Source organism: Columba livia, chromosome 1, assembly GCF_036013475.1.
Source record: "Columba livia isolate bColLiv1 breed racing homer chromosome 1, bColLiv1.pat.W.v2, whole genome shotgun sequence".
Classification (NCBI taxonomy): Eukaryota; Metazoa; Chordata; class Aves; order Columbiformes; family Columbidae; genus Columba; species Columba livia.
The window spans coordinates 129,715,192-129,733,484 of NC_088602.1; the positions used below are offsets into that span (position 1 = coordinate 129,715,192).

The following is an 18,293-nucleotide window of genomic DNA, read 5'->3' on the forward strand; positions in this document are numbered from 1 at the left end:
TCTGCGTAAATAACCAAACAGTCTCACTAACATTGTCACCTCATTGAAAACAGCTGGGGAGAAAACAACTCTTTCACAAACACAGGGAACATGACAGTAAGAGTGCTGTTGCAAAGCAGGGAGTTACAAAGAACTTACAATCTCCCATCATGCAGTAATAATAATTGTCTCATCCTGTTTTGTTTTGAAATAAAGTAACATAATTTGAAGAATTAATTTGTTGTAGAAAGCATTCCCACAGCTGTAAGGACAGTTGTATTAACACATTTTCAACATCATCTGACATTAGTCTTAGAGATAAAGTTAATTATCTCTTAGGTCTTGTGACCTAGTATGATATAAAACGTAAGATATATTTTCCCCAACGGAAAACAAAATTTGTTACAAAATTTGTTCACAGATCTACACCACACCTTAAAACAGGTGTAATTCAGACAGTTACATTGTATGTCTCATATTGTGCTATGGCTTGTCATTTACACAGCAGAGAAAGACTCTGGAGCCCTTTGTCTATAGACGTAATTTGACCACATCTTCAGCTGTTACGTATATCTGCTACATCTAGGGAACAGTCTGGCTCCCCGTGCGCATCCTTAAGTGTACAGTTAAGGTAAAATGCTTCTTTATTGATGTGGAAAGTACAGAACATTAATAATGGTCTATACAGCAGACATGCTTTCCATACTCACTGAATCCTGTGGTGAACTCCTTTGGGGTAAGTGAGCCATTGCCATCAGCATCCAATGTAACAAAAACTTTTTCAAGCTCTTCCAGGCTAAGAGGTAACTGAGGATGCAGTCTCTGAAATGACAAGACATGCAGCAAATTTACACAGTACTACAGGAAGTACTAGTAGAGATGAAAACTAAATTCTGCAGAACATCCACAATACAGAAGGATAGGTCCTTTTGTTTCCCAGAGTGAAAATTCAAATACATCATAGGGTAAAACAACATCAGCTGAGGGAGATATGCTTTTATGACTTCATTATTTGCCTTTATGAACCCTTTACAACTGAACAATGAGAACAATCTCTTGTGACGCAGCTTCCAATCATACAGAGAAGAGGTAGAATTTGAGGTGGAGTCTCAGCATCCTGGTGAAATGCCTTGATTATCATGCATCTGGACAAACCTGCCAGCCAAACTGTATGGCTAGTTCCTTCTATGTCATGCAGTCGAGCAAGAGCCTGTCTAAACAAGAACATTCTAGCGGCTATACTGTTCTAATTGAAGCTGCTTTAAAATGTATAAATAAATAAATAAATAAATAAATAAACAAAGCTAAGTAAGCTGCATGCTCCAAGGAGCAAACATGCTGCTCCTGTAGTGAGTTAAACGTAGTTCATGACTGTCTACTTCTGAAATGCAGTATGTACACCAAAAGTGACAAAACTTCATGAAACTAGCACCACAAAATCACTTAATTTTTCCTGAGAATCTAAAGACAGGCATAAAAGAAAAAAAAAAAAAAGTCCTTAAATCTGGCCCTAATGGTTTTACTGTAATTCTTTTAACAGTATAGACAGAACCTCCCAGAAACAGGAGAGGAGTGACAAACTATAATAGCAAGGATTTCCACTGGGAGACAGCACTAGGAAGACTGAAACCTTTCCTCAGCTTGGGAAGCAATATAAATATACACGGCTTTATTAGTTTATATTTTAATCCCTTCCCTGAACTCCTACCGTGTATACAACATATTAAAATTGCAAGCTAATAGGTTGATAAAGTTCATCAGAACAAAAGTGCAAATCTCTTCCACCATGGGGAAGGGATTTAAGGCCAAAAGAAGTCTCTCCCACAACCCATGAACAACAGAAACGAATACTCAATATATCAGGCATGTAGTCAAGGTAAGAATTGGATAAGGGCATTAATCAGGACTTCCCTGGCTGCAGTGAAGGTTTTAAGGTGTAAATTATAAACCTGTATGAATTGAAGAGAAGAGCGTTTAAAAGGAATTCCAAGGTGATCTTGAGAAGGGAAAGGAATGGAGCTCCTAAAGCACAGAACTATCTGGAAGAGTCCTCAAGCGCCCCCCAAGTCCCCTGCTTTCTGAGCAGAATTAATTGTGCATTGTTGCCTGCTTCCAAAAAAACTAAGGAAAACTGATGTACATTCAGTATGAGTTATGTCATCAGTGATACACCTGACTTATTATCAGTTTCTCATTTAAACACACCCATCTTCTCAAAGCGTTTGATTTTAAAAGGAAACTTCTTAAAATTAGCTTGTCTTGTAAAATTCTTACAGCCTACACTTACAAAAGCAGAAACTGTGCTTCTACTGCCAGATCTTTTGGACCTGCTGAAGTAGTGTTTCTTGAGAACTGGCTGTCCCCTTCTGACCATATCATAAACATAGACTCACCTGCTATTCCTATACAACTGTTTGTGGGTCTTGCTACAAAACTACCTGATAAATACATGCTTTGCCAACTACATCTGGAGAGCCATATTGCAGGGTTCATATTCTGAAGCAAACTACAGGAATTTTGCAGTAGAAAACATCAAAGTTACTTGCATTTTCTTGAAAAAATATGAGAAAAATAGATTTTGAAAAATGTACCAGAATTCCCCAAGGATAATTTACTGACTTTGATGAACTGAGGCCACACTTACCATTGTTACTGAGATTAAGCCAATGTTTTCCCAACCTCTTGCTTTTATTCTTCAAAAAAATTGTGGGTTTTTTTGTGTTTGGTTGGTTGGTTGGTTGGTTGTTTTTTTGGTTAGGAAAACTAAATGTTATCATTGGTCTCATAACTGTTTATTTGCTCATTTGGGGCTTACTGTAAAAAAACAGATCTTTTTGATACGAGGCTCCTAAAAATAATAAAACAATCAAAAAACACATATCCAAAGATACCACTGGAGCTTAAAAAGAAATTATCTGCATTGTCACTCAGTGTGCTCTGTGCGTTCATGATGTCTATGCTTACTTATCTGAAAATAACATGCTTTTACTCTGCTAAATAAAGACAGAGGTCAGATAGCTAAGAGCAAGATCTGAACCAAATTCTGCTATGTGTATTAAACCAAAACATTTTACAATACTAATTCTCATTATTCATTATAAACTCAAGGCCCAAAGTGCAAAGCTGTGATTTCAAGTTTCAGAAACTTGCAATTTCAGAAAACCGTTTTTGTTTGAAAATGGAGAATATTTGATATTTTGAAACTGAATGAAAAATTCAGAACAACCAGTATTAACATAATCTCAGCATGACATAATCAGGAAGGATTAAATCTTTTATATAATTACTATATTTTAGACATACCAGAAAACTTTGTTTGGAAGATCTGTTCTACTGAAGTTGGATTTTAAATATTCAGCACTTTTTAGATACTCAGCACTCTGTAGAAAGGCATGCCTCATATCACATGATTAAGATTTAAAAGCTTAATGTTAGCATTCTGGATTTGAAGGAATGCTTTGTTAATGGTAAGTAGTAATGAACTAACAAACAACAGGATGCAAAAGTCATCAACACTTGGTACCTTGTAAGGAAAAAACTGATTTACTTTATTGATTTATGTCTTTGCTATAGGGAGTGAACATCATGAAAAGTGCCATCAAAATCAATTATACTGATTTCAAACTCATGTTTGCAATACAGGGATTCTAGTTAACTAGACATTTGAATCAAGCATAATGAATAACTGTAACAATATATGTCTAATGTACAGTTGTCCAGTACATCATTATTTTCTATATTATTAAAATAATGGGTAACAAATCCATTAGAAAACATCATATGTTACTGTCAACTGGTGTCCAAGTAAATCTCTGTTAATCCACTACTGAATTGAAAGGAAGAAGGGACACTGAGAAAACCATAGCCAGCTTCAAAGAATCAGGGTTTCTGAATTGCTGGAACTAATGTAAAAGACTTTCATTTATAATTTTTATTCAGTGACACTAAATTAATGTAAAGTCAAATGGAGGAAATGGGTCTCACCCCAGCTTTTGTCAATGGGAATGCATTGATTTCAGCTGAATTACTCTTGATTTACTGAAGTGTTGAGTGGAATTAGGATAATCCAGTATCTTCATAATGTCTGTATTAGTAACATTATTTTTAATTGAATCAGCAGAAAATAAAAGCAAATATAAAGAAAGATCTTCTCAGGTGTTTTGAGCACCCTTATTTATGTATCTAAATACACCAGACACTTAGATCCATATTGAAATTGTAAGATGAAAAATAATGCTTTGCTTGTCAAGCACGAGTACTTTCTTGTTTTCTGCCACATACTGGTTCAAATCATTATTTCTGCAGTATGCACTCAATCCCACTTTCAAAAGATTTTGTTATGTAGTTGCTTTTTTTTCATCAACATTTTCAGCAAATCAGATTTCAGACCCTCAGATTATTGTGAACACCAAATAACGCTAAAATACTGTTCCTCTATACTTTCTACATATATATGTGTTCCAGCTGAGAGTTCACCATTACCTGGCAGGTGAAACCAAAATGAAAGACTTTATTTACACAATTTTGCTAAAAACACAGAAGGATAAAATTGGTGGACTGAATACATTCATGATGCTGTAGCAAACCACAAAGTAATTAATTTTCTGGAGCTTAAACTTTCTCGACAAGAATGGAATTAAATTCCTGGGTCATTTTTTTAAACTTCACTTACTTTGATTTTCCACTTTTTTGTTGTTTTGTCTGAGAAAACAAATGCAAGCATTATGTAAGACTTCAAAGAGATTATTTTAAATCCTACACATCTCTTTAAAGTTATCAGGTGTGTGTGTTACAATTTTTTTACTCTAAATTAATAATTCTCAACTCATTAAGGGCATTAGGAACCTCTCTCACTGTGCATTTCACATAGCCAATTTTGGTTTACCTGCATGTCTTGACGAGTGATGAAGCCTTTGCCTTCCAGATCACAAATCTGAAAGAACTCATGTGCTTTTCCAACCACAGTTAGTCCTGGGTCTTCTTCTCCAGTCTTGCTCCTCTCTGTATGTCCTGGTACTGCAGGACTGACACAGTCTCCTTGTATTATGTCCATTGTCACAATCTCAGCACAAGAATACTTTGGGATGCTGCTGTCGCATTTACTCACAAATTCTGATCTGAAACCTATTCATAGAAGGTAAGGAAAAGAATAAATCAGGCCCTCTTAATATTGCTTTCCACAATATCTTAGCAATCATCTCTTTAATTAGTCACTAAAGCTTAGAAAAGAAAAAGCTTTTTGAAAATGCCTGCCCTTGATGGGCTACACTAAAGACATTGCAAATGGGAAAATGAATAAGGACAGGAGAGTTTGAGTGAAGGAGAAGACAAAACTAGCTCTGAAAAAGAATCTCAAAGCAAAATCAGCCAGTTTAACAAGAAATATAGACAATCAATTAACGTGAACAAGAAAACACAAGAAATATGGGTAAATGAAAAAATAAGGTCACTACAAGTATTCAGCTGATATCCTTTTGACTCTGATCACTGTAATACCACGTATCATGATTTGCATCCAGAGATTTGCCATACACTTCATATGATAGCTATAGAATGGAATGTGATTGATGAATGTGATGGATCCCAGTTTTTAAATCAATTAAGTATAATTAAGAGAAAAATATCAGATTATGGAATTCTGAATCATTTCCCTAGATTCATTCTTATTACTTAAGGCTTTGACTTCCATCTGTGAAGGATAAGTAATTGCTAGTGAACTTGGTGGGAAGACTTCATAATTAACCACATTCTAAAGAGACTCTGTGAAAATTTGTATTACACCCCCTGCATGAAAATATTTGTATGTATTTATGTTTGGCTATAATTTTATCTTAAAGTCATTCTAGGAGGTCAGATGTAAACAGTTTTCCCTTTCCCAACTTGTACAATTATACGATACACAGAGTCAACACAAAAGGAGGAGGCTTTCCCAAAAGCTGATGGGCTCAAAGGTACTATTGACTAATCATGGGTTGTCCTGCCTCATCTGATGTTTGTAAGACACCCCGTGTGATTTCAACTCATTATCACGTTGGTAAAACAAAGAGAGAAACAGTCTATATCACTGAGGTACCGTGTATTTGTGACAAGCTAAGAACATGTTTACAGCTACTAGTGCTCAGATGACATAAAACAACTTTACTTTGTATCTGCATCTTGCATTCATATTTCTGTTTTTCTAAATAGGTCTACCTAAAGTAGCCACAAATTTATCTGATAATTTTGAGAAGTATTTTGAGAGGCATTTGACTATTGCAAGGGAGCGCAGCGTGACAGGCACAATCTGGAACAATTCCAACAGAGGCCAGTGAGAATTATTGAACCTGAAATGTATATTGTCTTCAGAGTACTGCATGAATGTAAAGGCAGAAGATGAGGAAATGAACTCTAACTTGTCTACTCAGCTTCTTAAGGAGAAAAGGCTTTGATTACACAGACAGAGTAACTCAGTCAGAGTCTGCTTTATTCTGTGCTTAAGTTCTACATGGCAGTGCTTTATACCTCTTAAAACACAGCATCTTCCAAGAACTTCTTAGATGTACAGTTTGTCACACTTGCAGCTTGTTGTGGCTTTCCACGACAAAGTGATTTCTCCAATAGCTATGGGCCAGGCTGTTGGACTTACGATGTTGCATGTAAGTAAAAAAGCAAAGCATGGCTATACCAAATACCATCCTACCTTAGGAAACTCCTCTCAGAATGGGTCATACTTCAATTTTAACTTATGGCAATCCGGGGTGATTTATAAACTCTGAGACCAGCTGTGTGAACGAAGCTGTTGTCCCTCTGCCTGCACACACCACCCAGGCACGGGCCACTGCTCATTGTTGCAGCAGCTGAGACCTCCACTGGGACTCAGCACACTCCACACAGGCACAGAAGCCTGACAGAGCAAATGTGCCAGCAGCCAAGCAGGCCATAGAAAATTAAACAAGGCTAAGAAATACTGTCCCAGGGAATATAGGTCAGAGGCAACAAGGGCCATTTGGCTACCACAGCTACATGAACAGCTGTACACTTCCTCTTTTTTTTTTTCTAGCTCAGAAAGTTTGACCAACCATCAGTACCTGGGAAGATACATGAAGGAAAAAAACACAACTTTCCATCATTTATCAGCAGTCCTGGCTAACTAGGGAGATGCCAGTTGACTGGAAGTTGGCAAATGTGACACCCATCTACAAGAAGGTCCAGAGGGAGGATCCAGGAAACAACAGGCCTGTCATTCTGGCACTGGTGGCAGGGAAGGTCATGGAGTAGATCATCCTGAGTGCCATCACATGGCACATAGAGACGACCAAGCAGTCAGATCCAGTCAGCATGGGTTTATGAAAGGCAGGTCCTGCTTGACCAAACTGATCTCCTTCCATGACAAGGAGACCTGCTAAGCAGATGAGGGAAAGGCTGTGGATGTTGTCTACTTAGACTTCAGTAAAGCCTTTGATGCCAATTCCCACAGCATTCTCCCGGAGAAGCTGGCTGCTCGTGGCTTGGGTGGCTGTACTCTTCACTGAGTAAAAAAATGGCTGAAGGCCAGGCCCACAGAGTTGTGGTGAATGGAGTCAAATCCACTTGGCATCTTGTCACAAGTGGTATTCCCCAGGGCTCAGCATTGAGGCCAGTTCTGTTTAATCTCTTTGTCAGTGATCTGGATGAGGGGACCAAGTGCACCCTCAGTAAGATGGCAATGACACCAAGTTGGCTGGGAGTGTTCATCTGTTGGAGGGTAGGAAGGCTTTACAGAGGGATCTGGATCAGCTGGATCATTGGGCTGAGGCCAGTTGAATAAGGTTCAACAAGAGCAAGTTCTGGGTGCTGCACTTGGCTCACAACAGCCCGATGCAGAGCTACAGGCTCACAGAAGAGTGGCTGGAAAGCTGCATGGTGGGAAATAATCTGGGGGTATTGGTCAACAGCTGGCTGAATATGAGCCAGCAGTGTGCCCAGGTGGCCAATATGGCAAACAGCATCATGACGTGCATCAAGAGTAGTGTGGCCAGCAGGACGAGCAAAGTGATCGTCCCACTGTACTCGGCACTGGCGAGGCCCCACCTTGAATACCGTGTTCAGTTTTGGGCCCTTCACTACAGGAAACACATTGACATGCTGGAGAGAGCGCAGAGCAGGGTGATGAAGCTGGTGAAGGCTCTGAAGCACAAGTCTTACGAGGAGCGGCTGAGGGAACTGGGACTGTTGAGCCTGCAGAAAAGGAGGCTGAGGGGAAGACCTTATCACTGTCTTCAACTACCTGAAAGGAGGTTGTAGCATGGAGTGTGTTTGTCTCCCAAGTAGCAAGGGATAGGATGAGACGAAATGGCCTCAAGTTGTGCCAGGAGAGGTTTAGATCGGATATTAGGAAAAATTTATTCATGGAAAGAGTTATCAGGCATTAGAACATTACCATCCCTGGAGGTGTTTAAAAGACGGTCTTAAAAGTCTTTTCCAACCAAAATTATTCTATAACTACCTGGTTTCTTAATCCCTTTCCTGATGTTTCCAGTATTAGACAGTCTCAAAAATAGTATATGAGCTAGATGAATCTTTGCTCTGACTCCATATAGCTACCCACAAGTGGATCAGATAGAAAGGCCACTGCAAACCACATTCAGACTAGAGTCTGGATGAGATTCTCCTTTCATACTGCTTTTACACACTTAAACTTCACCTACTTCAATACATCTCATTCTGGATTGACACCAGTGTAAGAGGTAATCAAAATGAGGCCATCAGTTTTAACTTTGCAGTGACACTAACTTAAAAACAGGTTTAAAATAACAAAAAACAGTGGGACAAGTGCAGCCTAAAGATGGCCTTGAAAAGATCTGTCTCAAACTCCAAGTGTACTGGATGTAACATATTTATTTTTCTTTTTCACATCTCAACAATTTCTCAAAAGGCCACAACTGTAGGAACACACCAAGTGATCACAATCATGCTGCTAGTCCCTGTTGTTTCTGCAGATTTCATTAGACTTCATTAAGAAAAATAAAAGAGAAAAAAATGTGCAAGTAATAGACAGTCAATTGCATATGAAAGAATTGAAATACGCATACAGATTTTAAATGGTGGAACAAAAAAGCACCATATAGATTTTGATAAAGCTGTTTATATTTACCAAACAGTACAGATATGATTCAGAAAACATGACCATGCTTTCCAAACACTTCCATACCACAAAATGAAATTATATGCCTTACAGGAGCCTCACCTTCTTACAATTTGCCCCACCTTTCATACAGATCATAAAAACTTGCTGCACAGCAAGAGTCTTGAATATAGCAGAAAATTAAATTAGAGCGTACATTAAAATTCTTAATCCTTATGGCACCTTCCAAAAATGGTACAGTCCATTTTAATTCCTGGAGTGTCCTGATACTTTGAAAATGGTGATAATAACGTGAAAGATTAAAACTGTAATTTGCCTCACGTTACTGAATCAGCAATGTAATTAGATTCCAATGCCAGTTTTAATTAACATATTCATTCAATTCACTCATTCGTCTCCTTTAGAAATCAAAAGGCTAATAAATTCAAAAGACTATTCTTAAAGACCTTTTATTTCCATTATATTAACTATAATACAGATAAACACTTCACTATGCAAAACAAGTTGTATCATGAGCTGATGCAAACAAGCATAGCTCCAAATAATAGTAAACAAGGATGCGGGCTTTATGAGGTATTTTTGGACTGGTCTGCAAAGGGCAGGTCACTGTTATTATTTCAAATTATGTTTTCATCATAATTTTCCAATCAGGTGTACTGTAAATTACCAGACTCTACAGGTACAGAAAACTGTTGATCCACAGATTTCATAAGTCATAAGAGGCTGACAAATCCCATTCTCCCTAACTGTGATAGTTAAAAAACCTACAGAGCTGTTTTACCTGCTCATGTCTCTGAGTTTCTAGGTTTCAGTAAAACATTTTTTTAGCATCTGTCTATAGGTATAAACTTTATGCAGCACTCTTCAAAACACAAATAATCTACAGAAAAATGTAGTAAGCTTACTTACTACTGAGGTCACCAGGAATTTATACAAAACACTCTTGTAAGAGACAATATTAATGTTTTACAAACAGTGGAAAATAAAAATTAAACTGCATACTTTTGCTACAAGAGATATTTTTTCCTACAACCAAATTATCTTGGTTAAAATAACCTACAGCTGTAGTATGCCTGACACATGAACAGGGATTTCTTCAGAACTAACTTTGTGTCAGAGTTAGTTATCTTTTAGCATTATGCTGAAAAGGTTCTGAAGCTGCTAAAATACACACCACAATTCTTTTAAGTTGGCAAAAGCCTGCTGAAATAAGTCATTCTCTCCCCTATTACTGTGCTCTACCCTTGGACAAGTGTTCATCCAGGCAGGGAGTGAACCCTGTTGTAGAATCCTTTCGAATTCAACTGGAAAGTTGTAATTCATTTAGCTCAATGAAGGCCAAGTGACCCACTCATGAAAAATCAAGAATAAACAACAAAAGCAGGACCTACAGAGAATGAAAGAGCAATAGGAATGCTAAGACTAAAGTGAGCGCAATAACCATCCTCAAGTCCACAGAAGTTTGCTAGATACAGGATTGGAGAAATATATTCCCCATACACATAATGCAATACACAAGAAGTAACACTCTTGTGTTGTAACGTGGTAGACATGCTAAATGTAAAAAAACACGCAATGATAAAGAAAGTAGAGAACTCAATCACTGACTGCTAAGGTAGCGCAACTGCCATCATGGAAGAACAGACCAAACACAAATCTACAAATAAAGTCATAGATGTTCCTTCCTTAAGAAAAATGTATAGGTCAGTGGAAGTCAATGTTCCTTTTAGACATTTTTTTAGAGATTTTATGACATGTAAAAATTCAGGTCCCACATTTAAAGCAACTATCAGAGATACAAAGTTGTGCAACCCCCAAAAAAACTCTGCTGAGACAGTTACCCTTCAAGCTCTCATGGAAACCTTATAAAGTCTGACCTAAAAATATTAACAGCTGGACTGAACTAGATGAAAAAATGGGACTTTCATTCCTCCAGTTTTGACTTCTCAAGTAAAAACATGCAAGACTCATGATTTTGCTTCAGAAAGGCACCAAAATGTATCATAAAAGCCTCTTTTCTTCCACACAGCCTGAATTCACTGGCTAGGTAACTTTTCTCATGATGCACACAGTCTCTCATGATTCTTCATCTTAGGAGACAGTGCACCATGGGGTGGGTGTGAGGAGTTTACCTGTGGAGAAAAAGAGATCTGAGGCAGGTTGGAGTTCCTATGAGGGACCACAACAGGATAGTCTGAAATAATAAGAAAATAATTTCAGGGCAACTGCAAAGGCAGGCAACAAAGGAAGCCTGCATACATAATTTAAAAAGACAAAAAAGGAAAACCTAAACTTTAAATTATGTAGAAATTTTTTCCTGTGAGTATATTTGTGTGGGAGAACCAAATTCAGTTTAAAAACAGTCTTAATAGAAACTCTCCAACCAGCCCTGACCACAGCTTTTAAAGATTAAGAGAACTATTAGGATCATGTCCTTTGATATTCTACATAATGCAAGCTCAAAGCTTCCTAGATACCACAACAAGTTTTCAGATTTTAATAAAATTACTTCCAACTTATTTCAAGGTAAGGGAGTTGAGCAGAAATCAAAGAGGGAAAAGACCTGGGAGAAGGTGTTGTGGGTTACGAAAATATCATAATTGTATAAATGAAATTCCTTATTTTCAGCAGATGACTGCTTAAGGAGAAAAACATACCTGAAACTAAAGAAGAAGGAAAGAAAAAAAAAGCCAGGTCATATATCAGAAGCATAGTTTCCAAAATATAAAACAGGAAAACAAACAAACAACAACAGAAATGCTTAAAGTGACAGCATTAACTATTCCAAAACAGGGTACCAAAGACTTCAGAGAGAGATCATTCACTCCCCACGTGGCATTGGTACCTAGATAAATGCACAAATGCAAATGTTGGGAAAAAAAACAAACTATGTCACTTCCGTGCACAACGATGCAGGATCCCAACACTCTGCTGAACATGTACTCATTAAACTTTTTTATTTTTAGCATTTTCACCCAAACAACTAGTTTTCACTGGGTTTGTAAGAAAATTAGTCTTTCCCAAAGGCTAGCTTCCCACACAGGTGAAGAAGAAAATTGCCTGTCTGGCTTATTGCTGGCCTCAACAGAAGTAGTAAATAAAATCATCCATGTATTAAAATTCAGATTTCCAAAGGTAACAGAAGAGCAAAGCAAGCAGGCAGATTCATGTATTTCCATCCTTCTCCTTCAATATGGAAACACTAATGAAAAACAACTTATGTGTAGGCAATGAGAATCACAGAACCTCTGACTTTCCTTCCACTACTATCTTCTCTGATTTCTATTGCCTAAATATTAGCAGTTCTAAGGGAACCATACTGAAAAGGCAGGGTGAAGTTAAATTGACCTGCTTAGTGCTACTAGGCTCCTTGAGAAGTAGTACTCTAAGTAGTTAGGATTTTAGTGGAAATGCATCTTTTCCTCTTGCTTCACTGCTTTGGATGCTTCTTTTTTAATGTATTCAAGAAACTAAAGGCTAAGAACTGTCTGGAAATGCAAACTTCTTATAAAAGGACACTGAATTTAGGGGAAACTATAATCACAGAAATCAGTGTTGCAGAATAATCACAGGATCATCAGAGCTGTGAGAGCACCCTGCCTGTAGTCTCTCCATGCTTCAAGGAGCCACCCTCCTTCCCTCCTTCAACCTGCTCTTCTTCCTTATTCAACACTGTCTCCAGGAAGACCTGTTCTCCCTCTCGTTCCTTGCCTGTCTGCTGGTTGCAAGAACCTTGAGTCTTCAAGAAACTATTGACCTACCTAACACCTGAGCAGGATGGTGGTATAAGTGTGAATGTGTATTTGAGTGTGTGTTTTCCTCACAAATTCTGTCTCTATTTCTCCAACTTATAAAAAAATCCTTACTACATACAAATACAATTTGGCCAGTTATGTATTCTGAGCAACAACTGGGACTAATATTTGTGGCTGCAGCATTAGTTTTTATAAATGTTTCCATGTAAACAGTAGTGACATTAACAGTTATAGAACTTGTATCAGAACTATTATAGAACTATACAGAATTATTTCACCATTATTTTGACTTCTTTCCAAAACATAAAATGTTAGTTCAAAGAAGTAAAAGCTATTTTTAAACAGGAGTATCTTACAATATATGCAACACACTCGAAGCATGGCAAAGTCTAAACTGAGCTCGCTCCATCTGTCTTCATCGATTTAATGTGTTGCATTGTCCCAAGCACTGAAATTAAATGCAAATAACTGTATTAATAACAGCATTATATTACTAAGTGGTGTAACCTGAAACATAATGTTCTGGTAGAAGGTACTGTCAATTCATATGAACTATTCCATTTTTGAAAATTTTTTTGCTTTGGAAACAGACGACCCCCCCATGAAGTAAAGACCTGGAAAAGTTTAAGTAAAGCAGTATATGTTCCTTTTAATTGTCTTATCTTTCAGTGTTTCCTAATGACTCACTGCTAAATGGAGCTACTTTCAGCTGGTAAAATCTAGTCGACAAGAACATCTTTAAAGTACACTATTTTCACAAAAAAAAAAAAAAAACCTTGAAATTCTATGCTTCCTCCAAAAGTCCTTGCTAAAAATGTAACTTCTAAAAAAAAAAAAATAAAAATCAAAACCTTTTATCTGCCTGAAAATCAACAATAATTTCTTGCAATTGTATAGGATCCCTGCCTCCATTTACACTGCTTTCTAACAAACAGAAGTTTCCCAACAACACCGTTCACTTTTCTTGTCACCCCTCTGTGAGACTAAGGGATAAGATGAGCCATTGTGAGGAAAAAGGGGCTATTGCATGATACTGCAAACAGGGAGAATATCTTCTGGTGTGGCTCTGAGGAGGTCACAGACTCTTCAAATGGGCACATATTCTAATCACAGCTCAGAAATGTGGTGACTTCTCACCATGCAACAGGTATCATCATTTCTGTCTGGCAAAAATCAGAGCAAGGGTTAGTTTGGGACAGAACAGAACAAACATGATACAGAAGCATGGCAGAAGGAGACTGAGGTACAACACACAATAAATCTCATAGCAACTAATGAGGCAGATTAGACAAGACTTCCAGTAGGCTATCCTTTACCTTGCTTACCCTGACCCTGTGGTGGTTCAGCTTACTAAATATGGGGAAGAGCTACCCAAGAAAATGGCACTGGAGCCTAGAAATTGAGGCAAATATTTATCACCAATTTTTTTGTTTTCTCTTAGGATAAAAAATAAATCAAATTCAGAGTGAAAACTCTAGGCCTGACCTGGTTAGATCTTTGTCTGGAGAGAGCTCCCAAGTCTTCAACTGAGCTTCTTGACATAAGCATCCTGGTGCTTCTGCATAGATAAGTCATGGACAGTGGAATCAATTATGTCTTTATATCAGGTTAAACCTAGACAGATTAAATCTGGATTTTTAACAAGAGAAATAAAATCATGAAGATGTATTACTCCCTCATATATATGTACATTCATATATACTTACACTGCAAATTAGCAAGCAATGGAGAGGGAATCTGGGAAGACCACTATATTCTTTACCCCTCCACTATATTCTTTACTCCTTCATATGGCCACCATTTACCCATCTACAAAATCATGACAGTGTATCATTTGTCAGTGAACAGAAACAGGAGAAGGAAAAGAGAGCTGTTAGAAGCAGCACATGCATCCTGTGGGCTGAAGAGATCACATGAAAACCTTACAGAGTAATGCTCTTGAGTGCATTAATTTATCACAGAATTACAGAATGGTTTGGGTTGGAAGGGACCTTAAAGACTGTCTAGTTCCAACCCTATTGCCATTAGCAGGGACACCTTCCACTAGGCCAGGTGGCTCAAAGCTCCATCCAACCTGGTCTTGAGCACTTCCAGGGATGGGACATCCACAGCTTCTCAGGGCAACCTGTTCCTCACCACCCTCATAGTGAAGAGTTTCTTCCCTAAATGGAATGTAAACCTATCCTTTTTCAGTTTAAAGCCATTACCCCGTGTTCTATCACTATATGCCCTTGTAAAAAGTCCCTCTCCAGATGCCCTTGTAAAAAGTCCCTCTCCAGCTTTCTTGTAGGTCCTCTTTATGTCGGGGGTGCCAAAGCTGAACACAGTACTCCAGATGGCATCGCATGAGAGCAGAGTAGAGGAGAGAATCATCTCCCTTGACCTGTTGGTAACACTTCTTTGGATGCAGTCCAGGATATGGTTGGCTTTCTGGGTTGAAAACACACATTGCCTGATCATGTTGAACTCACTAACCACCACCTCCAAGTCCTTCTCCTCAGCACTGCTCTCAATCAATTCTCCACCCATCCTGTATTTGTGCTTGGGATTGCCTCCACCCATGAAAAAGACCTTGCACTTTGGCCTTGTTGAACTTCATGAGGTTCATACAGGCCCACCTCTCAAGCTTGTCAAGGTCCTTCTGCACCATACTGTACAATTCTCTCCTAGTCCATCACAAGAGAGTAAGAAAAAGGCAGGGAGAGGTGTCTCACGCAGACCCAAATATACCTCTTTCATTCCAGCAGCAGTGAACTGAAGTCTCCAAGGGCTGGCAGACCAGGAGACTCTAAACTATTATGGCCCTAAATCTTGTTTGTTACTTAATCCATTCACAGTAATGCATAGAATAGAATCATAGAATCATTTTGGTTGAAAGAGACACTCAGGATCATCGAGTCCAACCATAACCTACTCTAGGACTAAACCATGTCCCTAAGAAACTCGTCTAAATGCCTTTTAAAACACCTCCAGGGATGGTGACTCCACCACTTCCCTGGGCAGCCTGTTCTAATAACTGACAACTCTTACCGTGAAGAAATTTTTCCTAATATCCTATCTAAATCTCCCCTGGTGCAACTTGAGGCCATTTCCTCTTGTCCTATCACTTGCTACTTGGGAGAAGAGACCAACACCCTCCATGCTACAACCTCCTTTCAGGTAGTTGTAGACAGCAAGAAGGTCTCCTCTCAGCTTCCTTTTCTCCAGTCTAACCAACCCCAGTTCCCTCAACCGCTCCTCATAAGACTTGTACTCCAGGCCCCTCACCAGCTTTATCACCCTGCTCTGCACTCTCTCTGGTACCTCAAGGTCCTTCTTATGATGAGGGGCCCAAAACTGAACACAGTATTCAAGGTGGGGCCTCACCAGTGCCAATCACTTTGCTAGTCCTGATGGATGATCTTGGACTTTTTGGCCACCGGGGCACACTGCTGGATCATATTCAGCTGGCTGTCAATCAACACCACAAGATCCTTTTCCCCTAGGCAGATTTTCAGCCACTCTTCCCCAAGCCTGTAGCTCTGCCTGGGGTTGTTGTGACCCAAGTGCAGGACCTGGCACTTGGCTTTGTTAAACCTCATACAACTGGCCTCAGCCCAACGATCCAGCTGGTCCAGGACCCTCTGTATGGCCTTCCTACCCTCCAGCAGATTAACATTCCCACCCAACATGGTGTCATCTGCAAATTTAGGGTGCACTCGATCCCCTCATCCAGATCATCGATAAAGAGATTAAACAGAACTAGCCCAAATACTGAGCCCTGGGGAACACCACTCACGACCGGGTGCCAGCTGGGTTTGGCTCCATTCACAACTCTTTGGGCCCAGCCCTCCAGCCAGTTCTTTATCCATCAAAGAGTACACCCATCCAGGCCCTGAGCTGCCGGCTTCTCCTGGAGAATGCTGTGGGATACGGTGTCAAAGGTCTTACCAAAGTCTAAGTAGATAACATCCACAGCTTTTCCCTCATCTACTAGGTGCGTCACCTTGTTGTAGAAGGAGATCAGGTACCTCAAACAGGACCTGCCTTTCCTAAACCCATGTAGACTGGGCCTGATCACTTTGTTTTCTTGTACGTGCCATGTGATGTCACTCAGGATGATCTACTCCATGACCTTCCCTGCCACCAAGGTCAGACTGACAGGCCTGTAGTTTCCTAGATCTTCCTTCTGGCCCTTCTTGTAGATGGGCATCACTTTTGCCAACTTCCAGTCAACTGGCACCTCCCCAGGTAGCCAGGATTGCTGACAGATAATTGAAAGTGGCATCTGCTCTTTGTACTTGAAACACTGGCTTTTGATTTCTTTTCTTGATGTCAAGAAAGATGAGTATTCAGTATAGAGAATACTGACATTTAATTTTACTCTTTTGGATGTGTTACCTTTCAAGTTGTAAAATACTGAAGTCCCTAATGATAAATTTGGGGACCAGATATCTGAGTCCTTAGGACATCCCACAGACAAACAATACAGTTTTACCAGTACATCATAATAATTCATATATCCCATATAAAAAGAAAAGTTAAACTAACATAGAAACTATTGTTGAAAACCACAAAGCTGCAACTAAGAAAATAGAAAAATATGTTAAATTAGCCAAAGTGTTCTGGAAGGATTTGTCCCAGTTGTGGCATTACCCAGGTTTCATTACAAGCAGTCATAATCTGTTCTATCTGTATACATTAAGAAATCTACTATCCTGGTAGCAGCAAGTTTCTTTTATAACTGCCACTTACAGTCATAATAAGCATTCAGTATCAAGAACAACAGAGAACTAAATCAGATACCACATTAGTGCTACTGCAGTGTAAAACCGACACCAATCTATTGCAGAGGAACACAAGAATCACTTTTACAAGCAGCAGCTCTGCCTTCATCTTCACCAAGTACTTGGTGGGCCTGCTCCCACCCTGAAGGCAGAAGCCAGCCACACAATTATCTTTTTTATTTGCAGGGAACTGTACAGCGAAACCAACCATGCAGCTCCTGAAGTAACCAGGACACAAGTGATTTCTCTGTGACTGTCTATCGGCCTTAGCATGTAGCTACGTGAGGAATGCAGAAGTGGAAATGTGAGGACTATGAAACAACAGCACCTCAGGGCATGACCTTTATGAAATATCCTCTGTGTAGGAGGAGCCACGACACCTCATACTCCAGCACACTCAGCTGTTGTTCTGAATGCAACCTTCTCACCCCATGTTGCTCCAGTGCTTGTATAAATGCCGTACAAATAAAGGAAATAAGATAGAGTGGGCGTAAGCAACTTCATCGTGTTCACAATGGCAGGCAGGTGATGTGGAAGCAGGAAGAGCCTGTTTGGCAACCGCTGCGGTTCTAATCCTGCTGCCTTCCAGCCTGAGAGCGAGCTAAGGGTTAACGAAAGGGCCTGGAGCTACGAATGCAGTGTGCGTCCCCCACAGCAGCTTCGGAAGCACTCCCGTGCCACCCAGGCGCC

The 18,293-nt window shown here is 39.3% G+C and overlaps 1 protein-coding gene across 6 annotated transcripts in view; it reads right to left on the reverse strand.

The window, feature by feature from the left end:
• Nucleotides 1-18,293, reverse strand: part of CRACR2A (calcium release activated channel regulator 2A) — a 65,720-nt gene that overhangs the window by 46,523 nt on the left and 904 nt on the right. For 4 of the 6 annotated variants that reach the window (XM_065029149.1, XM_065029189.1, XM_065029173.1 and 1 more), the window contains exons 2-3: nt 4,865-5,103; nt 690-801 (exon numbers count right to left, since the gene is read on the reverse strand). In XM_065029149.1, coding sequence (XP_064885221.1) covers nt 690-801; nt 4,865-5,032 — 280 coding nt within the window. In that variant the 5' untranslated portion in view covers nt 5,033-5,103. Of the gene's footprint in view, nt 1-689; nt 802-4,864; nt 5,104-11,214; nt 11,260-14,322; nt 14,396-18,293 lie in introns of those variants that run through there. The other 2 variants (XM_021297612.2, XM_065029166.1) reach the window with 2 other exon arrangements.